This window comes from Bos taurus, chromosome 8 (assembly GCF_002263795.3).
Source record: "Bos taurus isolate L1 Dominette 01449 registration number 42190680 breed Hereford chromosome 8, ARS-UCD2.0, whole genome shotgun sequence".
NCBI classification, from domain to species: domain Eukaryota; kingdom Metazoa; phylum Chordata; class Mammalia; order Artiodactyla; family Bovidae; genus Bos; species Bos taurus.
In genome coordinates, this window is record NC_037335.1 from 110,858,752 (window position 1) to 110,884,527 (window position 25,776).

Sequence of the window (25,776 nt, forward strand, 5' to 3'; positions counted from 1 at the left end):
AATCCATCTTCTTTCTGCAATAACACACACCAGACACAGGAACAGAGGGCTTGGGGAAAAGGAATGAGACACAGTTCTAAATTCCTTCTCACGCACCAAAACATATAGTGAGAATAAAGCCAGATCAAAATCAATGGGTTCTCCATCAGAAATGTATCAATCAACTGAAAATATCTAAAGGCAAGATGGAGATGGTTTCCATTTGATTGCAATTTCTTCCTTAGGGCGTAACAAATGCTACGGTCAGGTCTAACAATAAACCATGAAATGGTGAAATAATAGCTCTCCTTTATCCTTCCACATGCAAACACTGTATTACTAATTAACAGATGGTGAAGAACTGGTATGATTTTTAACTAGGGCTTGACAATACTTTGCCAACAAAGGTCCGTCTAGTCAAGGCTATGGTTTTTCCAGTGGTCATGTATGGATGTGAGAGTTGGACTGTGAAGAAGGCTGAGCACCAAAGAATTGATGCTTTTGAACTGTGGTGTTGGAGAAGACTCCTGAGAGTCCCTTGGACTGCAAGGAGATCCAACCAGTCCATTCTGAAGGAGATCAGCCCTGGGATTTCTTTGGAAGGACTGATGCTAAAGCTGAAACTCCAGTACTTTGGCCATCTCATTCGAAGAGTTGACTCATTGGAAAAGACTCTGATGCTGGGAGGGATTGGGGGCAGGAGGAGAAGGGGACGACAGAGGATGAGATGGCTGGATGGCATCACTGACTGGATGGACGTGAGTCTGAGTGAACTCCGGGAGTTGGTGATGGACAGGGAGGCCTGGCGTGCTGCGATTCATGGGGTCACAAAGAGTTGGACACGACTGAGAGACTGAACTGAACTGACAATCCTGAAATCCTTGTTGCCAGCTTTGTTCTAGCAGTCCAGCAGCTCAGGCAACCCTCTGAAGAGTCAAATCTGGTAACAGTCTTCACAGAAACTCCAATTTGCTTTCTCTCGTTTAACAGAGAAGACAACAACCCAAATGAAATAACGGTAAGCCAACGCTTTTAGTGCCTCCTATGTGTTCGTCACTGTTCGTGGGGCTTTTTAATAAGCATTATCACTTTCAATCACCCCAACAACCTGAGCCAGGCATTGCTATTAGCCCCGATTAATGGATGAGACACAGACCTAGTTCGCACACTTAATGAGAGGAGAGGTCACACTTGCATAGTCTGACTTGAAAGTCCATTCTCCTCACCACCAAAAACACACCATTCGCTGGGGCTCTATCGCCTATTTCTGACATGCATGTGCAGGTATGTGTATATATAATGCAGATACGTTTGTGTGTAGATTGATATATCGCTCGGCTGTGTCCAACTCTTTGTGACCCTGTGGACTGTAGCCCGCCAGGCTCCTCTTGTCTGTGGAACCATCCAGGCAAGAATACTGGTGGGTTGCCATTTTCCTCCTCCAGGGGATCTTCCCAACACAGGGACCGAATCCGGGTTTTTTGCATCTCTTACACTGGCAGGCTGATTCTCTACCACTAGCGCCACCTGGGAAGCGCCAGTACGTATTATAACTATGTCTGAAACCACTTTTAAATAGGGATAAGTAATTATGGATAACTATGCAAATTTGTATCATTTCGGGGATGGCTGAGTCACTCTGGAATGCCAGATATGGGTGAGGCTCTAAGAAAGAGGGATGATCTAGGCCATTCAATCTCACCAACCACTCCCTCCCAGCTTCACACTCAGGGAGCAGAAGAAAGAATTCCAGATACATTTAGTCTTAATCATTGTTTGAAAACTTTATGTCTGGGCACCAAAATATGAAATTCACAACTGTAATACCCTACTGCCATACCTCTTCAGCATTATGTGAAAAAAACAATGCCTAATGTGATTTTCATTTGCCTTTTGATCCTTCCTAGCTTCAGACTTTGTTCTTCACAGCTACGGCTGATACTTTGTTTTCATGGCATTTCTTGCTCTTCGTCTTCTCCCTGAGTCAGCTGTTCCCGGGACGGTTGTCCCAAGGACGACCGTTCAACTGATTCCTGCTTTTCCGGTTTCACGTCTGGCTGTCTTGGTGATGACTCTTGTGACTGCTGTCCTGTTGGTGGGTCTCTCTGGTCTTCTTTCTCAGCTGGGGTGTCTAGTAGTACAGGTGTGTGTTTTTCCTCTAGAATGTCATTTGGTTCCTTTTCTTGTTTTCAGTAAACAAAACAAAACAAAATCACCAGTAAACATAGTAGCCATCTAAACCACGTGATCTAAATCATAAAATAACAAGCACTGATACTATATCACTGATTTCAAAATGACAGTGATGATATTAGAAAGTAGTTTTCACATATGACATTACACTGACAAATTGCTTTTCCGTGTTTTATCGCTTTTACTCTCATTTAGCAATGTGACCCATTCATTGTTTAAAAGTTGACAAGCCACTGGGAAGACTTGCTTTTTCTAAGTCACAGAGAGAGGGAAGGCACATTCATGAAAATTAAAAAGAAAGCATCGGTGCAGGAGAATCCAGAGCCACTGTTCTCCAGAAGAGGCAGCGACACATGAAGAACCACCCAAGCAGAGCAGGAAGAGTCCTGTGCGCTTATCAACCTCCCAGCAGCCAAACTGTGCTTGCCAACGCCAAGCGAATCCTACAGAAATAAAAGCCCTCTGTCGTCAGAAAGCAGAGGATGTTCCTAAAACCTGAAAACACCACCGCTGGAAACAGCCCGAGGAAAGACACCTTCAGCTGGAGCTTCGCAGAACCCAGGAGGAGCCAGGCGCCTCACAGCCCGGAACCCTGATACCTTCCTTCCCCCCAAACCTGCTCCCGCTCTTGTTTGCACCAGAGCCCAAGCCAGAAAGCCCAGCTCCAGCGTCAGCCTCATCTCTCCTATCCCTTCCTCGGCCAGGTTTGGTCCATGTGGTCATGAAGTCTGTCTCTCCTGAGCGGCCGTACGGCTGTGGTCCATGCCATCTAATAGACGCTGCAGACAGTAACGCTCTTACCTCTCCCATCCCTGCCTCCTCTGTCAGAGTGATGATTTTAAAACACGGACCTGACCACATCATCTCCCGGCTTTAACATCATCTACAGGACAAAGACCAGGCCCTAGAGCGACACCGGGGCGTGGTGGCAGTGACCAGTGGACCCAGCTGTGCGCCAGCTGCCACGGATGGTTCCCAGCCAGCTCCCACCTGGGATGGGGGGCGAGGGCCTCGTCTGACCACAGGGCTGTGAACGTGAAGCCCTGTTCCCGGCTGAGCTGGGGAGGGTCTCGTGTAACCTCCTGCCTCGCCTCTCCTCTGGAAGGCGGCAGCATCACGAAGCCCCCAGATCCCTGAGTCAGCGCTGGGAGGGGAGACGCCCACGAGAGCCTCCACCCTGAGGCAAGCTTTGGGCAGCCAAGAAGCCAACATTGGTGGGTCGCGTCCCTGAGCCTCGGGGCTGATACCTTTACCGGCACCTGGCCCCGCCTGCTCTCGGGGACACAGCAGACCTGGGTTAGGGCACCTGTGTCCCCGTGTCTCCCCTCACACGGCCCCCCGACATCCTTCTACTCCAGCTGCACCGCCCGCTCCCACCACCCCGCCACATGCCTGCACACGGGGCCCCCTTGCCCTGACCCCCTTCTCAGCACTGCCCACCCCTCCCAGCAGACCCCCCTGACCCTTCACAGTCCACCTGCACGACCCCCTCCTTTGTAACACCTCCCGCCGCATCCTCTCTCTGGCCCTGGACGTCAGCCACTCTCTCCCCAGGACATTTCCAGGGTCTCCAGCACAAGCCTCTATCTGTGTCTGTGTCCATCTGAGTCCCAACCTGGGAGCAATGAGCTTCCAGAGAGCGGCAGAGCGGCTCCGAGCTCACCTGTACTCTCTCAGCACCTGGTGCCCAGCTCGGGGTGGGCAGCTCCCCACTGTTCTGTCTCCTTTATGAAGGATGGTTTAAGTGACTCATGAGTGCTGGTTCGTCTACCTACTTTCAGAATAATCTTGGACAGACTGCCTTCTCTTCCTGGGTCTCAGTTATTTCTTTCTTGAAAAAAACAGGTGAATGTGGGTCTTCAGAAATGTCAGATCATGGCGATAAGGGGTCAAAGGCCACAGTGAACTGTGGACACTGATCTCTCGTGTGTGCGGTTCCGAGGACCCCACGGATGTCCAGTCCCTCACGTGACGGGACACGGTGTCTGCACACAACCTAGGCACGCTCTCCCGTGTTCTTTACATCACGTCTCGATTCTCAGAACGCTTAATACGGTGCAGACGCTATGTCACAGCCGTTACGCAGTACAGTTAGAAACTACGTGACGGTCACCGGCACTGGCAAAGTTTTGCTCTGGGGAACTTTCTGGAATGTTTTTCCTAATATTTTTGATCCACAGTTGGTTGAATCCATGGATATAGAAGGCAAACTGGACACATGACACTTACTGTTACCACAAGTTTAAAGAGAAAAAACGAAGGAGGGGATTATTAGAGAACAAAGACCAAAAACCTTCACAAGGTAATTATCGATTATATGAAAATGAAAGGCCGAGGCGGTGAGAGGCAGGAGGAGCTGAAACCGCGCTTGGCAAACCCCCAGGAAGGGGCACCTCTGCACCACTCGCAGCCGGCCTAGCGCCCTCCAGGCTCCCTCCTGCACCTACGGGCGGGCTGACTTCTGCTGGGTCCAGTCCCCACCTGGCAGCTGCCTGAGGGCAGGGGTTGTGTCCTAGGTACCTTTTTTCCCCAAGTGCTCAGCTCAGCCTGGCACATGGAAGGTACTTGGAAAATGCTTGATAAATGAAAAAAAGGGAATAAATAATAAATGGACCAGCAGTGCCCAGTCCCACACATAAAGCATTCCTAAAGACAGATAAACTTAGACTCTGCAAAATTAAAAATGGTAGTGAGATGTGAACAACAGACCACCACGCTCTTTAACATGAAACTGCATGAGACATTCATGTCCAGCAATGTATGTGCTGCATTGGTTTGTGATAAAACACATTTCAAAGCCCCTGAGTTCACGTCACTGCTTAGATGCAATCATCGCTGAGGAGTCTCTGACCTTGCACACTTATTCTATATTGGTTCCCTTCAGAATTGAATCCATAATCCAATAGGCCCCTAAATGTGGCTAAAACGTGTCACTTCAGGGCCCCCAAGAATTTCCGTATTTGTCTGGAGTCTCCTGTCTGAAAACTGCACCTTCTTACCCCAAGTATAAGCTTTTTTTTTCTCTTCTTTCCTTTTTTCTTATAAAATGCTATAAATACAGTGAAATCTTAAAATAACTGCATAGTTCAACAATGCAAAGTCTGCCTGGACTGAATCGCTGGCTGACGGACAGACAGTGTGACTACGTTGCTGAGTGAAAATCCTCCTTTGTCAATCCGCCTAAATATGGTGCCATAGAAAAGAGGGCTTGCAGAGGTCAGAGCACAGTCCCGGGAGGGTCAGCTTTTGTTCCAAGCCAGGCGCTGCCCCCAAATGGAAGTTCCGGGCTGGCCCAGCGGGGGCGCTGTGCACACATTTTCGCGGGTAACTGCCAAGGACCCGTCTCACAGGCGCCCCATAAAACATCAGGATAACCATTCTCTTACCAGGAAACGGAACCACTTTCTTATTCTTGCTGAGGTTCTTGAGAGATGCTGAAAAAAGAAAGAAAGCAAAACCCAGATATTAATACACCTACTTAGAGGTTTCCATCCTATGAGATGGTGGTGTGAGACCTAGGCTAAAAGCACAAGGGGCATGCCAGCACGCAGAGGTGAGCAGAGGCGAGCAGAGGCGTTCAGGGCCTTTTCAGTGAAAGTGGGACCCTGCATCATGACACAGGAGGTCAGACCAATGTCATGCCACCCGTGGGCTCTGAGACTATGCGGCAACAGAATTTTGATCTTCTTGTTTCTCTTCCTCTAAGAAAAAGATCAGATTTAGTTTAGGTTGCTTTTATTTAGCTCCTCCCTCCTGCAGTGGGGGGTACGTGCTGGTATTCCTTCTCTCCATACAAGGGATCCCAGGGGGCCAGGGACTCTCCAGCCAGACCAGCAAACCATAAAGTGCACATGTTGGATGTACCCACCAACAATCAGAAAACGTCGCTCCGTTTCCACGGCAGCTGCTCATCAAAAACCTCAACAGTAAAGGGGAGGAAAATTACAATATTCAGTGTCCAGTGAAAAATGCTAAAACTAGAAATGCGAGATTTACACCAACACTTGCAAGTTACAAAGTGCTGGTACACACAAGCACAACGCAAACAAATGCAATAAAACTTCTGCTGATCCACCCGCTGAGCCTCTCATCTGACAATTCTGCTTTGATTTCAGGCATTTTAAAGTTCATGAGCATCTCTGCCAACATGGCATGGAAACGGTCATGCTGTTGCTGATATGTGCTCCTTAACACATCGGCATGCCAAGTTTCCGCTGACATAATTAACACGGAAATATTTTTGCTAATAAGCACTCCAGTTAAATTGAACTCAGGGGCCAAAAAGAACTAGACGGAGGCTGCTCTGCAGACCTGACATGTTGGCAAATTGAGAGGAAAAAGACATATGAGAGCAGCTGGGGGAGCTGCCGGTCATAAAGGAAGAAATCGGAGAAGCTGTTAGGAGAGATGATTGGAGAGATTAAACTACCAGCAACAGCAGTTGAGAGAATCTGAACGTTGGAGCAGAGAGGAAAAGGAATAAGAACTGAGATCTTCAAGAGAAGGCTGATTTCGTTGACAGTTGTGGGAGGTCAGAGGCCACCACAAACCACAACAGCTGGAGGAAATCAGAAAAACCATTGCCTCTGTCCACGAAGAAGCCCCCTGATGCCCGTGTTACAGTCGTGTGATTTGAATGTTCTGTTACGTCCTGTGTTCATTACTTGCTTCAAAACCTTGTCTCATCTTCACTCATTTTTGAGACTGCCGGAGTCTACTGCAGCTGCTTGTTATGAATTAAGATGTCAGGCTCAAATTTGTGAAAATGAATCCGATGTTTTGGTTTAAGCGGTAATTACTTTGTGAAAGTTAGAAACCCTAAGTTAGATGGCATTTAATTTTTGCATTTGGTAACAATTGTGTAGGCATCTGATTTCTCTGTGAGCGAGCCACATTTTTAAATAAATCAGCAAAGACGTTTACCAAGTCTTTCTGTTTTGTTGTTGTTTTAGTCGTTAAGTTGTTTATGACTCTTTCGCAACCCCATGGACTGTAGCCCATGAGGGTCCTCTGTCCATGGGATTTTCCAGACAAGAACATGGGAGTGGGGATCTTCCCAACCCAGGGATCAAAGCCGCGTCCACCATTGAGCCACCCAGGAAGCACCAAGCCCTTTTATAAATCAAATCAGAAAGTAGTTTGAGTTCACAGACTCTGACAGTGACAGAAGACCCAACCAGAGACCGAGAATCACAGATCAACATGGTGCGCTCTCCTGCAATTGGTGAGGGCCTTTATTCCTAAAATAATTCTGTTTTCTACATTCACACGTGCTGGTCATCACAGAAAACTTGGAAAACAGAGAATAGGCCCCCGCAAAATGAAAGTAAATTTAAGTCATAGACCCACCACTTGTTGCTTTAAGTTGTAACCTAGATGACGTCTGGAGATACAAAATAAGCACTTATCTCTGATTTTACGGCCTCAAGATAAACTCCGCGATGTAGACTGCTGGCTGAGAGGCGCGCATACTGCAAAGCGCCCTGCAGGAGAGACGACCCAAGTCACACCCTCCCAAGGACCCGGTCTCCAGCAGCCCTCTTCTTGAGTGAGGGCTGCTCACTCTGCCACACTCCTAGAAGCGGGCGCATTCCCAGGCCTTTATCCCTCCTCGCCCCTAAAACAATCTCAGCCTCTTTGCCATTCACATCTTGAGACTCTACTGCCCACTTCCCCTCCCTGGAGTAGCTACACCCTGCCTCCGGGACCAGCTTAGCCCGTGGTCCAGGGCTGTTAGCAGACTCTGGATGCAGGGGCAGTGCTTACTGTCCTCTGTCCCATGTAGCAAGCCGAAGCATCATTTTACATCGAAGTAAAGGATCACAGAATATCACTAAGCAGGTCTGTCAAGTAACCAGGGGATCTTCCCAACCCGGGGACCGAACCAAGGTCTTTGATGAACAGAAGGAAGCACCAGCTGGTTAGTGACTTTGGACTGCGCACTGGTGAGAACGGGCAGGGAGACGTGATGGTGGATGCACGGCGTTCACAGCACAAGGTTGGGGCCCGGACCACCGAGCCAATAGGAAGTGGTTGGTTTGTTTTCAGCTGTCCTCGTTCTTGGGTAAAACAAGGTGTGTATTCAGTGAAGTAATCGTCTGTGCGGCTAACCTCCTTACCTACAGAGCAGGGGTGTGCTCACAAGCCTACGCGGGAAGACAGAGCAACGGAATTTAGAACTCAGGCTTCCCTGTGGCTCAGCTGGTAAAAAAGTCCGCCTGCAATGCAGGATTCAATCCCTGGGTTCAACCCCTGGGTTGGGAAGATCCCCTGAAGAAGGGAAAGAGTGCCCACTCCAGTATTGTGGCCTGGAGAATTCCATGGACTAAGTCCATGGGTCGCAAAGAGTCGGACACGACTGAGTGGCTTTTGCTTCACTCACTGGGCCCCCACGGCTGCTGACTAACAGCCAGAGTCTTCAAAGAAAAGGTGGCTCCACCCACAAGGAAAGCCAAGTCAGCGCTTTAACCTCACTGTGTGCGGTGAGTAACTGATGACAGCTCCTGAGAGCAGAGGCTTATCCACCGGCCACCCGGTAGCAAGAGGAGGCGGCGGAAGGGGTCACTCTGGAGTGGGAGGACGTGAGGGCTGAGAGCCCTGAAACCCAGAGAGTCCCCTTCTGCTCAAGGTCGCTCCAATGAGGACCGCACACAGCAGGGATGTCCCCGAGCTTTACCCAGGGACAAGACACGAGAAGCATGAGAAGTAAAGAATAAACCTGGATGATTCATTTTGTTTGAGCGGACTGTTCCCACTAAATAAAGCAGTGTCGAAAGAGCACTCAGGAAATCACAGCACAGCAACGTGGGGTTTACGCTAGAGCCGTGTTAATCACACAGCCAGGCGGGGGGTCCCTGGTGGTCCAGGGGTTGAGACTTCGCCTTCCACTGCAAGCGGTGTGGGTTCGATCCCCGGTCAGGGGGCTAAGATCCCACGTGCCTGGAGGCCAAAACGTCAAAACATAAAACGGAAGCAAGCCTGGTGTCGCAAAGAGTCGGACATGACGGAGCGACTGGACAACAACACGCTGTAACAAATTCAATAAGGCCTTTTTAAAAAAGGCCTGGCAGTGGGGTCTATGGGGGTCTATGTCCCCACCTCCACCCAGAGGATCCTGTCTCCTGGGTCTCCTGGACCCAAACTCTCACCAACTGTTAGCAGCTTTTTGAATGATAATCAATAACAGGTCATCACAGAACCAAGCTAATTGATCTGTTTTTTTTAAATGTTGAAAATTCATCTTTAACCATTTCTAAATTGCCCGATTGACTAAAACCACAGCCTCCACGCCCCCCCCCCCCCCAAAAAAAAAAGGCCTCTAATGAAGCCTTTAAGCAGAGTGAGCATCTGGCCTGGCCCAGCTACAGCTCGTGGTTCTCCAGCTCACAGCATCCGAGGGAACCAAACAGCCAGGAGACCACTTGTGCAAAAAGGGATTCAGAAGCCAGGCCGCCTGGGGCCTGGGCAGCATGGTGCTGCTCCTGGGACTCTGCCCCAGGAACCGCGAGCTCCGAAGCAGAGAAGCGCAGGTGGAAATCACGGAGGGGAAAAAATTGATTTTTTTCTGATTGATTTTGATTCCTTTTCCACTTCCCAGTTCTCAAAAACAAACAAAAATAACTGCAGTGGAGCACAGCCAAAAGTTATTCTTAGTGAGAAGAGGTATTACTGCTTTGAATTAAACTTCAGGGACTTAAAACTGCCTTAGTCTCCTAGAAAAATGAAACTTGCAAACTCTCCCAAAAGGTGAGGCCCGCGCGCTTTGGAAACAGCGTGGCAGCCGGCAAGCTTCCGAGGCTTCCGAAGCGCGGATGACAGGAGCCGACAACAAGGATGGGCGCCAACAGCCACGAGCGCTCAGGAGGGAAGGCAGCGCCGTCCAAGGGAGGCGCGAAACAGGCTCACTCCCTTCCCCTACACAAAGCTTAGTGTGGGGCCGCAGCGATCTCCTGCAGCTCTGTGCATGGGTGAAACACCTCCCAGAGGCCTCTGAGGCTGTCCTTGAACCTCGGAGCTCCCAGGTAGAGCCCAGAGGCACTTGCAAACAAACTGGGGGGTGCGGGGGAAGGGTGGTCCTGACATCACTCACAGCCCCCTCATCGGGGGCTCAGGACTGGCATTATGGACAAGCCTACCCTAAGCCCCACTTCCGCGGCCACAGCCACGACCCAGCTCACCACCCCCCAGACCCAGCTCACTGCCCCCACCGCACCCAGCTCAGCACCTCCCCGGCAAGAGTGGGGAGGGGGAAGCGGGTGGAGCTGCTTGAACCCCCGCTGTTCCCACTATCACCTCTGCCACCAAGGACAAGACAAGCAATCGCTCTGATGCCTCCTCTGTAAAATGACAGTCGTCACCTGGCAAGGTGGTCAAAACGAAAATAATAACCAGTAGGAGATGTCTGTGTAGGAATTGTGGGATCCATGCATGTTTTAAAATTATTGTTACAGCAGATGGTTCAATACACATTTTATATACTTAAGGCTCCATAAAAGCCGACAGCATTTAATGGGTTTTTTTTTCAAGTACACAGGTCCTTGACTGCATGGAAAGGGCAGAGAGACTGGAAGGGATGATGGGGTGGACTCTGTCCATGGAGATGCCTCTCTGGGGTGAACTGTCACCTCGTGAGCATCCTTCTGTGGAAAATCGAATAGCAAGGAGGAGAGGCAGGGGCGTAGACACACCCTAAACTGCAGGCGTGTGTGAGTCACTTGGCTGTGGCTGACTCTTTGCAACCCTAAGAACTGCAGCCCTCCAGGCTCCCTGTCCATGGGATTCTCTAGGCAAGATTACTGAAGTGGGTTGCCATTCCCTTCTCCAGAGGATCTTCCTGACCTGGGGATCGAACCCTGGTCTCTTGCATTGCAGGCAGATTCTTTACCATTTGAGCTAAGGGACGTCCCTTAAACTGCAAGGACATGCTTATTTGTGATGCTCAGCAGGTTTCTTTCTGGCCACTAGGCAGTGACCTGGGGCCCACGTGGCTGTCAGCTCTCCTGTAGAGTAAATGCTACCTCCACCTTTTAAGACCTAGGGTCCACTTTATAAAAACCTCTCTTCTTGAAAACAGAATATCTTCTCTGATCACTTTACTGGCATTTATGAATGAGGACTTTTCTCTTAAGTTACCAAGAAGAGTAGAAAATGGAAAGGCAGACATTCCCCCACATTCAGTGGAAATCGTGGTTGAAAGATTTTGATTGTGGAGATACTGACAATTACAATGGAATTTTAAAATTGAAACCCAAAACATCACAACACAGGGTCAGATTGAGGAGCCCTGTCTCCCTGGATCTGTCGCTCCTCAGGATATAGGTGAGAAATAGCATGGAAGGTCGCACAACAAACTCTGTCTTGGAGCCTGAAACCACCGCCCCTCCCCTGACCCAGCCTAGCTAGGGACCCTCCGACTCCTGGCGGCTCTGCCTCTTGGGGCCTGACAAGACTCCATGCTCACCTTTTCCACGGGAAATCTTCCAACTGTTCCTTCAGCTCTCTTTTCCCTTCAAGGGCTCCCCCTGGGTTGGTTTAATCTGCGTTTAGTGTTCATCGTTCAGTCGAGTCTGACTCTTTGCAACCCTCGTGGACTGTGGCCCACCAGCCTTCTCTGTCCATGGGATTCTCCAGGCAAGAATACTGGAGTGGGTTGCCATTTCCTCCTCTGGTGAATCCTGCTGACTCAGGGGTCAAGCCCAGGTCTCCTGCCTGGCAGGCAGATCCTTTACCATCACAGACACCAGGTTTTACCACGTTTAAACGCTAAAGGAAGTCGGCTGTTGAGATGTGACGGGTGATCCCCTGCCCACCAGACGGGAGTGCGGGCTGACCCGCCTCCGTACGAGCTACCGGGGACCTCTTCAACCCCTCCCGTGGCAAACACGCCTCCTCCACCTTCCCACGGGGAACCACCACAGGTCCCCACACACGGAGCCCACGGGGAAGGGCGGGGGAGCAACAGTCCTGGATAATCCTGGCTACCGGCTCCTTTCACGGGACACGATCAATCACCACACCTCAAGGACAGGAGCCTGCAGGTGCTTTGTAGGGGGAATGACGTGCTCCGGAAGCAGGTACAGTCCTAAAGGAAAGTTAGTCCTTCCTGAAGGAAGTCAGTCCTGAGTGTTCACGGGAAGGACTGATGCTGAGGCTGAAATGCCAATACTTTGTTTGGCCACCTCATGCGAAGAACTGACTCATTGGAAAAGACCCTGATGCTGGGAAAGATTGAGGGCAGGAGGAGAAGGGGATGACAGAGGATGAGATGGTTGGATGGCATCACCGACTCGATGGACACAAGTTTGAACAAGCTCCGGGAGTTGGTGATGGACAGGGAGGCCTGGCGTGCTGCAGTCCATGGGGTCGCAAAGAGTCAAACATGACTGAGCAACTGAACTGAACTGAAAGAGCATACAACTGAAAGAGCTGCTGCTGGCGATCTGAGCCGCGTTCAAGCCCCGGGGTGAACTGTAGGGCTCCACCCCCACCCCAGACGTGAGGCTTCAGACCTCAGAAGACACACCCTGAGGACTCCCCGGGTGTCCAGTGGTTAAGACTTCGCCTGCCGTTGCTGGGGGTGTGGGTTGGATCCCTGGTCAGGGAACTAAAATCCTGCATGCCTTGAGGCCAGAAAACCAAAGCCCTAAAACAGAAGCAATATTGTAACAAATTCAATAATGACTTAAAACAAAAAAAAGGAAGACACACCCTGGAGTGAGTTCTGGCTACAGCGTTACAAGTTCAGGAACCTAGGAAGTTCACCAGGGCAACCCTAGGAAGCATGCTCCCTGTCCATGCCTCAGTCTCCTCCTCCGTAAAATACCCAGCTTACATGATAAAAGACAAGTGGTTACCAACACATCCATCCTCACAGTCTGCAACACACTGCATCATTTAATACTGTGATACATCATTTCCTGCTCCTCATGGTTGATACGCTATACTAGAAGGCGTGGACAGGAAAATCTATTGTAAACTGCTTTTAAAACTACAAATATAAACCTTTATGATCATTAATGAATAGGTATGGAAGAAATTATAAAAGGAATTTCTAATTTGGTGGTGTTATTATTATGAGGCTTTATGGGGGCAGGACATAAGACCTTTGCTCTGTTGAGTGTTTCATGCATATTTTAACTATGTTTCAGGAGACAAATCTGACTAGCTGTTTCTAACAGGGTCTTACAGCATCCCCGCGCATGGCTGAATTATTACAGAATATACACATTTCTATTTCTTCAGCATCTACATGACATACCTTTTTTCTTTGTGTTGTGTCTTAAGGGAAACTTTTTCTTAAAAGACATTCGTGAATTGTCTTCCTGAAATAGAAACCGTCAGTGTTAGCAGCTGAAACTTTGTTCTCTGAACATAAGCAAGAGCCCTTGGGACTGGAACATTCAGCTACAACTGGATGCTGAGAACTGACGTTTGCAACAAAGGTCAGCCCGCCAGAGGTTGTGACACACGCAAAACAGTGACTGCCAAACCACACAGCCTGTGCTGGAAGGCCGCCCACCTCTCCACAGCCCAGCATGGGCCGGCCTTGCTCCGGCCCATGACCAGATCAAGGAAGCCCACAGGTCACCCTGGACCAGATAAGTTCCCGTAGTCCAGCTTCAGGGTCCAGCCCTTCTCTGTTGGACTCCATACTGGAGACCAGTACCTATGGACCCAGTTCACACTAATTCCCAAGTGTAACTGCTTTCCATGACCATCCTGTCCTTTCAAACATCCCCCACATCAGAATGGCCCGGCTTCACCTTGGAATGTAAAGAGCTGCAAAGAGAATCGCTCCCGTCCTAACAAGAAAAAGTCAGATCATCCACAGAATTACAACCATGAACTCATGGGAGACGTGGGATCACAGGGCAACAACCAGGCTGGAATCTCAGGACAGACAGACTCCTCCAGGAGAGGAAGGACAGAGCGCCGGCTTCCCTGGAGCAGAGCCCAGGAAGAAGAGAGCAGGACGGAGGGCAAGCGGATTCCAGCCAGGAGTCTCAGGGAGTGCCGCCGAGCGTGAGGGCATACAACCAGGGCTCCTTAGGTAAACGGGATGCCAAGGCAGACAGCACAAGATGAGCAAGGAGACACCTGCAGCAATAGAAACAAAGAGTTCTTAACAAAACTCATCAAAGGGACATGCCAAAGGAACACAGGAACCAAGCTGAAGGAACACCAATGGTCAAAACAGGAGCAACTGCCAACAGACCCGTGAAGATGCTCAGCATCGCTAGTCACCGGGGAAATGAACACCAAAATCACAGTGAAATACCACCTCACAGCTGTCAGCATGGCTAACGCCAAAAAGACAATAAATAACACATTTTGGTAAGGCTCTGGAGAAAAGAGACCCTCACACACTGTTGGTGGGACCGCAGTATAGTAACTCCTACCAGATGTAACCCATGTAAACACGGGTCTTTGCAGACCCCAATTATTGAAGCATATCAAGGGGTCCTGAGAATAAGTTTGAGAACCACCAGCCTAAAGTACCAAATCAAATCAAAATCTGGTACAGGACCACTTAATTCACTCAGCATATTACAAACAATAGATGCTTGTGCGTTAAGTCGAATAGTGGAGCCCCGAGTCCATTACCACTTTACACATCACATCTCCAAGACTGAAAATAAACTCAGTCACAGTTTTCAAGCTCACCATTTGTAAGGAGAATTTCCGAACTAGAATTAGGAAAAAGAAGTCACCAGCTTCACCGATCAAGACAGCTTTTTGTTACTTTTTAAATCTGATTCTTTATTTTTAATTACACATTCTCATATATAGCAAGCAAGAAGAGAAACCTTGCACTAAAAATACAGTTCTAAGTACTTCCCTGGTTGTCTGGTGGTTAAGAATCCACCTTCCAATTCAGGGACGCGGGTTCACTCTCTGGTCAAGGAACTAAGACCCCACACGCAGGAGTCCGCACGCTACGGCCACTAGCTTTCGCGCCCCAGAGCCCAGGCGCCGCAGCTGAGAACCCAGCCCCACGGCCAAGATGCCGAGTGACGGAGTGGAGACCCCTTGCGCCGCACGTAAGGCCCGCTGCGTGCACGTGCGAAGTCGCTGCAGTTGTGTCCGAGTCTGCACTGCAGAACTGTAGCCCACCAGGCTCCTCTGTCCATGGGACGCTCCAGCCAGGAGCACTGAAGTGGGCTGTGGTTTCCTTCTCCGGGGGTTCCCGAGCCAGGGGTTGAGCCTACGTCTCTTACATCTTCTGCTTGGCAGGCAGGTTCTTTCTCACTAGTGCCGCCTGGGAAGCCCCACAGACCTGACACGGATGAATAAATAAGTGCATTTAAGAACAAAACAGGCCTAACCCTCTTCCCACCCACTAGCTCCCCCTCCCCAAGCCCGCAGTCTCCGGGCCAGACTCGGCAGAGCGGCGATTCATGAATCGGTGACAAGTCCGCATCTTAGAGCATCTTCCTGTGCCTGAACACCGCAGCGTCTCCTAAACCTGAACAGACGCTGAGCACGTGGCGCTTCCTCACTGGCGATTGGAAATTGCTGTAAGATGTTTCTACTGTGATAGGGAAATTACCAAAACAGTATGGTATTGAAAGAAGCAAAGAGATGTTTCTATTTCCTCCTCAGTAGAACGAAAGACTGGAGAATGATCATTGTGGAGGGGGGAGCCTCTCAACCAGCATTTGAAGGTTCCAACAGTTCAGTTCAGTCACTCAGTCATGTCCGACTCTTTGCGACCCCATGGACTGCAGCACGCCAGGCCTCCCTGTCCATCACCAACTCCAGGGTTTACTCAAACTCATGTCCATTGAGCCAGTGATGCCATCCAGCCATCTCATCCTCTGTCGTCCCCTTCTCCTCCTGCCCTCAATCTTTCCCAGCATCAGGGTCTTTAGACCCAGTATATTCCGCGGACAGACGGCTAGAACGGGGAGTCAGTGGCTGGTCTAACACGGGTTTATTTACCAGGTACGAGTGTGTAGACTTTGTGATGCGTGTTTGGATGGTGCTGATAGAGAACACTGACTGTCACACGGGCTTCCAACACTGAGGATGGGGGGACGGATGCTTGGGAGGGCATTTCACTGCATCCAGATCAACACAGAGATTGCTGACATGCACACGTGTTCTGTGCCTGTAGGTCTCACCAATTTGTGAGGTGCGGTATTGAGTGTAAGGTGGAAACCCATTTTCTGATGTTTTACAACTTCCAAATAGCCTGTCTTTTCCTACTCATTTTATTCACAAGCAGAAATGTGACCTTTACTTATAGAACTGATTTTTGCCCTGCCACAGACTCCTCTCCTTCAAATATCAATATAGACAAACACTGAAAATGAATAAATAAGAAACACACCTTGACTTGAACCACTATTACACGGTCTCATGGATAGTAACTCTGTGTGAGCTCAACAGTAAACCTCAGCTTTGAATCCCAAGGACCCGGCTATTTCTTATCTTAGCTCTCTCTCAGGGAAAAGCTGCCAGGACCACAGAAAATACGTGGGATCAAGACAAAGCACCCCAAACAATCTCATTTGTTAATTCAACGTTCCTGCGGACCTTCCAGCCCCTCTCCTCTTCATGTTTCTGATTTTCTTCCCACTAAAACTACTCATGGAAAAGATAGTTTTTCTTCCAAAATATGGCTATTAATTTCTGGCAGCTAAGTTCTGAATTCACCTTCAAGCATCTTTCCAGAAAGTGGTTGGTACAGGCAGCGAATAAAGCTTTTCCAGAAATGAAAATTTTAAATGTTACTTTTTGCTTCCAAAAATTATATGTATGGCCCCGTCTACTTTACACAGGTCTAAACCCTAGGTTTTTTGGTCCCTTACAGAAACATTGTAGATGGACCACATACTAATAATTCTCATAATTAAAAGTAAGTCAGGGCCCTAACCATCATTTCTAACAGTGGCATAAACTCAACAAAAGTGTTTGGAGGGAGCCCACCGTGTGAAAAGACAGATCAGTTCATCTGTGTCTGTTTTGTTATCAAACATCAATTCAATACCTCCGCCCCAATAACGCAGAGCATTTCACAGAATATATGCCTGCAGCTGGGATGAAGATAAAGCACTTTTATTCAACAGTGAACATTTCTCTTTCTGCTTGAATCCAGAGGAATCTCCTATGTATAGAGGAATCCAAGCTTTATTTTTCTGAAGCTGCAATTCTCTAAATCTTTTAGTTCACCAAAGCCCAATTAGCGTTGGTGACTTACACTTAGCCTTTGAAACTCCACTGCCACTCAGTGCTCACCTTGCCTCTTAGGGGAGGAATAAAACACTCAGCTGTAGTGACAAAGTGGTATAAAATAATACAAGGGAAAATGGTAAAGACACTGGCAGGCAACGAATTTCAAAAATCAATTCATTTGGTCACAAAAATCCTGAGTCAGAGACAACGGGAGATCAAACACTCCCCAGCTTTATTGGCATTTCTGGCAAAGGGAATTAAATGAAATCCCTCTGCCGATTGCCTGATAAAGCAGATGACAAGGGTAAGTTACTGTTTCGGATTCGGTGTGCATTTTATTTCAGCAAGCTGCTTCAAAGGTGTTTTCATCAGTAGCTGCAGGCAACGGGAAATGCCTCACGTTCTAGGCCCAGCACTTAAGTGTATTCAATCACTTATATGTGATTTATGCCAATAGAGAGAAACTGCTACTTGATTTTTTAAAGGTGTTTCTGTCTTATCTCTCATTTTACAGTTACAAACATATCAAGTCACTTTTCTGATCTGATCTCATCAGCCCACGCAGCCCACATGAGGCAGAGCTACACACGACATTTCTTTCAAAACCCCTCATCCTAGGTTTTGATCCACAACATTATTTACTGTGGAGTCATAATAAAAAGAAAACCAAAATGCAAAACCGAACATGACTCTTTGAAAAAAAAAAAAGCACTCAACATTCATCAATGATAGACAATTTCTGTTCTCTACTGCACCAAAATTATCCACAGTGTTCTATTTTTATTCCAATTTTCTTGTTATTATGACTCTACCCATTTTTCAACCACAGGAAGACACTGAAGACTAAAAGCTATGAGAGGGCCCGATCTTTCTCAGCTCAGATTCTAGTTCTAGGAGGCCCAGGCTTGTTTTAAGAATGTTTTGAACAACACATGGTCCTTGGCAGAGAAGAAGACTGAGCAGAAGTCACGGCCCGACGGAAGGAACTGCCGCCTCTAAGGAAAAATAGAAGCCAGCATGCAAGAGAGAGCTGCTGAAAACCTTGCAAGCACACACGCGATAACTTGGGGGTAATCAGGGAAAAAATGACAGGAGTGAAATAGTATGCATAATTGCCAAAAGAAAGGGGCGTTAAGGAATGACCAAAAGGGTGACTGATGAGTTTCTTGGAAGAGGTACCTCATGAATTGATTAGAGACGCGGCTTTAGGGAAAGAGTGGAAGATCAGGCCAGAAGGGGAAACTTAGAAGTTACATTTCTTCAGGGGAAGGATGGGGGTCTGCCCTCCTCAGAAAGGAAGAGAGGATGCGGGGAGGGAAGCCAGCACCAGCGTCCTCCACGAGGCCGACACTGCACGCTCACAAAAGGCACGGCCAGGCCACCCGAAGATGCCCCTTTTTCTCACCTGGGCTGCTTCTAGTTCAGCACTGCTAACAGAACACTATTAACAGAACATTTTTGGACAAGAAGATCAAACTCTAAAGTCCATTGCACATGCAGAATCCAAGCCTTGCCCTTGACGAGCTTACATTAATTCCAGCCTAGGGCAGTAACCTACAGGCAAAATGACCCTCCGTGCTGCCTTGTCAGATCAGACCCCAGACGGCAGATTCTCAGTTTAGGCTTGTGTTCTAAATGTTCCAATTCATAAACATGAAGATTTTAACAGAACAAGCAACGCCCCAAGGAATAAATTTAAGTAGATGTGAGCTCTATTTACGTGTTGCTGGGGACTGTTTCACTTTGCTTTTCCAATGGGCTAAATTGCAAATGCGTTCAAGTCAGACAAAATCTGCTCTTTTTCCATCACGTTGACAGCACTTAATGCTCCAGAGGTTCTGAGGTCTGGTCCAGCCTTGCTTTTAACACATTTGAAGGGGCTTCAACTTGATCTCATCATACACAGTGAAACTGAAAGTCGCTCAGTCGTGTCCGACTCCTTGCGACTCCATGGACTACACAGTGCATGGAATTCTCCAGGCCGGAATACTGGAGTGGGTAGCCATTCCCTTTTCCAGGAGATCTTCCCAACCCAGGGATCAAAGGGGGTCTCCTGCATTGCAGGCGGATTCTCTACCAGCTGAGCTACCAGGGAAGCCCACATACATAATGTTGTCATAAAACATACAAAATGCACCTCTACATCTCCTATGTTTTATGTGATAAAACATCTCATAAATCAATGAATATATGTGTTAAAAATCTTATCTAGGAAGTGTTTTGTGATGGATAGCACACTTATTATCAAGTATACTTAATTTTTGAAGCCTTTGGGAAACTTTTCACAATTATCACTTATCTCCTTTCATGCTTTGCACCTAGTACCTGTCACTGTGGCAGCCAGTCTGGATGCCTGTCGGTCAAGAATTGTCACGTGTTCTGATCACGTCCTACGGAGCAGAAACAAGCCAGACCACCGACCTGCAGGCCAGAGCGTCCGAGTGCCCTCTGCCGGGGTTTGGTTTCAGTTATTATCAGCCGATACAGGACGGATCAGAGTGATTTCACATCTACTTAAAGTTTTAAACTTCAGTTTCCATTTTTAATGTATTACTGGATAAACTATACTATCCATTTAGAGTTGACCCTTGGAGCGGGGCTCGGGGGGCCAGTCCCGATGCAGATAAAAATCCGAGCGTAACTAGTCGTTGGCTCTCTGCACAGGGGGTCCCTCCCTGTCCGGGGGTCCACACCCGCAGCTGCAAACCAGCACGGGGCTCCTGCAGTGGGGGGATATTTACTACTGAACAGACCCGCATGTAAATAGGCCCCTGCAGTTCAAGGGTCGACTGTACTTCCCTAAGACTAATATTTCTTTATAATGACATATAGATCCAGTGAGAAATCAATAGAACATTTATTCCACTAAAAGAGAAGTAAAACTGCTGGTGTGAAATTAACTGATCAAAACAAGTGACACCCAAGACAATACCCAAGAAGTGAAACCAATGTTGTTCTGGAAGGACTCCATACAAGCACCTGATTGGTCTGTCATTTTGTGGGGGCGGGGTATTCTTTTTATGTGAATGGCAGCTTTGCTCAAAATGTTTGCATTTATTCCAAATAAATAAAATCACCATTCTGAAGTATATTGGAAAATAAATTCTGATAATATCCTCAATACTGACTCATAGTACTTGTTAAAATAATACTTTTCTATTATCAGCAGAGTCATGGTTCCTTTAATATGCTACATAAAAAAATAAACGGAAAATAGTCTTAAGAATATACACAAAAGTGAAAACAGATTCTAAACAGGAATTCAATGATTTCACTTTTTTCTTATTAGTATCTGCTAATAATTCTACAAGAACACTCAACTCTTTATAGTTTTGTAAAGTATTATTAATTTTAAAACATAAGATAGCATAGAAGATTCCATTTAAAAATACAATTAATGCTAACTATGAGTAAGGATGGAGAATGCAATGGCACCCCACTCCAGTACTCTTGCCTGGAAAATCCCATGGACAGAGGAGCCTGGTAGGCTGCAGTCCATGGGGTCGCTAAGAGTTGGACATGACTGAGCGACTTCACTTTCACTTTCATGCATTGGAAAATGAAATGGCAACCCACTCGTGTTCTTGCCTGGAGAATCCCAGGGATGGGGGATCCTAATGGGCTGCAGTCTATGGGGTTGCACAGAGTCGGACACGACTGAAGCGACTTAGCAGCAGCAGCATGAGTAAGGCATTGTATATGCCTGATGCTGACAAAAATGAAAATATAAAGTCAAATTCCCACTTCCAAGGACTTGAAACCTCTGCTAGAAACCACAATGAGACTGGAGAATAATAGTAATGACTGCTATAATTAACTCTCAACCCACTGTGTCAGGTTTTTTAAGAATAATTCTAATCTCCATACTGACTTCACAGGTTAGAAATTCCCAACTTTACAAAAAAGCTGGGGCTCAGGGAAGTGAAATTGTGTTCAGGACACAGTTTATACATGTTCAAGGTCTGCATTCTTCATCCACTGTGTTTGGTTAAACATTCTGATTAAAAGAGCAAGTAACACCTACACCAAACGAATGGTGAATTTCCCAGAGAATCACCGGACACTGAAAGCCAAGTGGATGTGACTTCAGTTTTTGGGGACATCAGGGCGAACACACACTGTGATCTTTTCCGCACAGGCTGGTCACTGAGGGGTCTTCCCTAAGGACATTCCAAAGGACAGAATGCTGGATAAAACTGATCACACTGCTTTTAACGAGAGAGCTAAGAGAGGGAAAACCCAGTGCCCACTTTCCAACTGGAAAACGTGTACTTTCATTATTTAGCTTCAACATAAATCGCATAAACCTCATTTTAAACATAAATATACTTTTCAAGAACTTTCAAATCCACTCTCACAATTGATTCTTTCGAGGAAAGTAAACCTGTAAATGTACGATAATCGTTGATTGAACGAATGGGGTTCAGAGAGGGAAAATTACTTAACAAAGGGCACTTGCAAATTAACAGAAACACCAAAACTGGAGTCTGGTGCCCTCTGACTCGGCTGCTTGTAGAAACACGTTCACACAAGGAACTGCAGCTCACGTGCGCCCTCTCCCCGAAGCTGTCAGGACGCTCCCACAATTGGCGATTTCTACTCATATACATAAAAAGTGTAGCATCAAGCATATTTCATCCACATATTCACTAATCCCAGAGGTTAAGCTGGTGATAAACTTCTGAACAACAGACTTGCAGCAGAGGAAACAGACTCTGAAACGTCAAGGGGTCTTCCCAAGGTCACACAGGGTGAGTGATGGATGAGCTGATGTGTGTCAAAGTTCAGGTGGCTTCCAGGTGCTGGTTTTGATTAGGTACCTTCCCAAATATTAGTATTTATGGCCCAAAGTACTACTATTTATGGCTCAGGTATTTTTTTTACGGAGTGATGAGGAGACTAAGCGAACTTAGGAATAAGTAAATAAATTCTTATGTACTCAGATGAAAATCATTATGATCATGTAATCATTTAACAAATAACGAGGAGACCTTGAGTCTACCTAGGACACAGCTACTGGAGAGGAACGCCATGGAGCCGGACGCGCCATCGCCCGCCACGTGGGGCCAGCTGCTCGGCCAGAGCCCTGCCTTCCCAGGGGCTGTGAGCCTCGTGGTTTGGGAGCCCTTCCTCCCCTGATGTCCCCAGCCTGTGGACACGTCCATCCTGAGCCTGACAGTGTGGAGCATTCCTGGCTCCCTGGACAACCCAGGGGGGTGTCTCCGGGTGCCTGAAGGCAGATAACTCGGGGTAGGGGGAGGCGTCTCCTGATACATGACCCTAAAGGAGTCTTCCCTCCCCTGTTTTCATTTGCTTTTACAGCGGATCCATCCACCTGCTTGAAATGTCTTCACATTTCCTTTCCTCTGAGTTGGTTTTCTGCCTCTAGGGAACAGAGCTATGGTGGATGATGGAGACGCACATGTTATATTCTAACAAGCACTTGACAAGGTTTGGGAATCCTTTGATTATCTTGTTAGGTATGTCTTCAGAACAGGAAACACAAAACTACAGAATCTGTTGATACAAACCTTCCTTTCATTATCTTCATAAAGCTTTTCATCTTCTTTTTCCTATTGTTAAGAAAATAAATATAGCAATCAACCATCTGCAAGAAGGATATTGTCAAATACATCCTTAATCTCCCAAACTCCTCTCACCTTCCTGGTTGGGTCAGATTCTTTCCTGTTATAAGTATCACTCAGGGGCTGGGTCTAAGCCTTGACCACCCTGGCTACCACTGCTGGGATCCTCTTTCCCTTCTGTTTGGTCAGCACTACCCCTTCCCCATTCTAAACTCTTTATTTTTGTGTGCCCCTTGCTACATATTTTTATACAAAATACAGAACATTATATGCCCAGTTGCACCTTGATTTTTTTCACCTAATATAATATTCTGGAGCCCCCAACCTCAGTACACACGTGTCTGTCTTATTGTTTTTACAGCTGCAGTGTTTTCCATTGTATGGATGAAGCATAAATTAATCAACCAACCCCAAAGGATGAATATCTCATTTGTTTCTATTTCTGAGTATATTATATCTGTGGGATTTATTTCTGAGTATATCTGTGGGATATTTCTAGCTATGGGAATGATGATTTAAAAATGTGCAGAGTTAATTTTTATGGGAAGAGCAAAATTCCCTTCCCAAAATGCTGCACCATCTACCTTTGACCCTGTTAAGAAGCATTTCAACCTCCCTGCATCATCCCAGCCCTGGAAAATGTCAACCTGATTTTTAAAATAAACTCACCGTTTCTTGTTTGTATTTCTTTAAATAGGAATAATGTGGATATATTTTCTTACATCTTTCATTGATTTGTATTCTTCTCTGTGAATTTCCTGTCTCATTTACCTTTCTTTTATGGGATTATATTAATGACCTAATGAACTCTTTGTAAATTAAGAAAATTTGCCTTGCAAATAGTTTCTTCCATATTTAGGCTGACTTTTGACTTTATGATATTTTCCGAAGAGGATTTAATTTTCATGTAGAGAAAGATCAAGGCTTCGGTGACTTCTTAAGACATAGTCTCTGGAGACTCACTGCATATCCAGCTTCATTTTTAGTTCTCTCTGTTGAGAATCACTTCTTGGCCCCAGCTTTGCCACAGGCCTGCCTCTAGGCCAACTAGATGATAGGCATCTCCTGTGCTCAAGGTTCTCGATCAGATTCAAGACCAGTTACTCCAGCCTGCCGGGTGATGTGAGAGTTGTTAAGAATATAGTAAAATAAAGTCTTCACAAAACGTACTGTCAGAGGACACAACAGAAGCGCCCAAACAACTCTTCTTCTTAGAGTGTAAGAAATGGTGTAAGAAATTTCTTATGGTGTAAGAAATACAAGCAAAACACCACTGGGGGTCATGGAGGAAGAGCCACCACCTCTCGCTGAAGGACCCAAAAAGCTTAATGAGGACGTTGGTTTTAGTAAGGAGCCCCGGAGGGCGGGAGAAACTTGAAATGGCGGTGATGAGGTTGTTGTTCAGTTCATTGTGTTGTTCAGATACAACTTGTCCAGCTCTTTGTGATCCATGGACCGCAGCACGCCAGGCCTCCCTGTCCTTCACCAACTCCCGGAGCTTGCTCAAATGCATGCCCATCAAGTAGGTGATGCCATCCAACCATCTCATCCTCTGTCGTCCCCTTCTCCTCCTGCCTTCAGTCTTTCCCAGCATCAGGGTCTTTTCCAATGAGTTGGCTCTTCGAATCAAGTGGCCAAAGGGCGGTAGAAAGTGCCAGAATAACCTCCATGGAGAGCACCCAAAACATTAACGTCAACCTATCTCCCTTCCCACTCTATGGATACACAAAATTACCCAGGACATGTTTAAACAGATAACCTTTTTGAAGGCAGGAAAAACTTTAAAAAAATCAATTAAAAGGTTGATAACCCATATCTCAGAGTTAGATATAAAGGCTTAGAGTCCCAAAGGCTGGACAACTCCCATGCGAACCTGCCTGCAGACCACTCTGAACTCTTCCCAGGGTGCAGAATTCCTGCCAGGCCAGAGAGCCCTAAACACATGGTCTGTGACTTCATCTTCACATTCCTTTGGAAAGGGACTGAATCTTTCTAAACTTTTAGACAACGTTTTACAAACTTAGCGGGCAGCACTCGTAAGTGCTGCTTGCTCGTGAAATGCCTTACAGTGGATGGAGCCAAGCAAATCAGCCACAAGGACGGGAGAGATTGCAGCCCACCTCGATTCTGACAGTTCTCAAGCACCCAATTTAATTAAAAACATGTGTCAGGAACACAGCTTGAGATCGTTAAAGGGGGGGAAGTACACACATCATCTTCATAAATTCACAGAAGAGTTTTCCAAATTAGCTAATTAGCATTGATAAGATCCCAACTTTTTACGAAGGAAAATATTTTTAAAGTGTCAGGTGTGGGCAGAGTTGTCCTGACTGTAACTAACATGTTTAAAGCATCCTAAGGATGTAGCTGTGCTACACTGCAAACGTACTTCACACCCCTGAACTTAATGGTATGATGAATTAAGTACAGGAAAATAAACAGTCAAAACGGCAAGTCTCATGCTATATATTAATATGCTTTATCCTTAACATTTTCAACAAAATGAAATAGAAACCCTTGTGATCCAACATCAGAAACATAATACATATTTCTAAATATTGGTCATCAGTTCAGTTCAGTCACTCAGTCGTGTCTGACTCTTTGTGACCCCATGGACTGCAGCACTCCAGGCTTCCTGTCCGTCACTAACTCTGGGAGCCAAATCAAACTCATGCCCATCACATAGGTGATGCCATCCAACCATCTCATCCTCTGTCGTCCCCTTCTCCTCATGCCCTCAATCTTTCCCAGCATCAGGGTCTTTTCCAGTGAGTCAGTTCCTTGCATCAGGTGGCCAAGGTATTGGAGCTTCAGTTTCAACATCAGTCCTTCCAATGAATAT

At 47.0% G+C, this 25,776-nt stretch overlaps 1 protein-coding gene across 3 annotated transcripts in view; it reads right to left on the minus strand.

Moving 5' to 3' along the window:
• Nucleotides 1–1,748: 1,748 nt before the first annotated feature.
• DCDC2C (doublecortin domain containing 2C) overlaps nucleotides 1,749–25,776 on the minus strand; it is a 66,739-nt gene continuing 42,711 nt past the window's right edge. Inside the window, exons 10-13 of one of the 3 annotated variants that reach the window (XM_059889540.1) lie at nucleotides 22,881–22,922; nucleotides 13,430–13,493; nucleotides 5,559–5,606; nucleotides 1,749–2,161 (exon numbers count right to left, since the gene is read on the minus strand). In XM_059889540.1, the coding sequence (XP_059745523.1) occupies nucleotides 1,929–2,161; nucleotides 5,559–5,606; nucleotides 13,430–13,493; nucleotides 22,881–22,922 (387 nt within the window). In that variant the 3' untranslated portion in view covers nucleotides 1,749–1,928. The remainder of the gene's footprint in view (nucleotides 2,162–5,558; nucleotides 5,607–13,429; nucleotides 13,494–22,880; nucleotides 22,923–25,776) is intronic. The other 2 variants (XM_024996371.2, XM_005210623.5) reach the window with 2 other exon arrangements.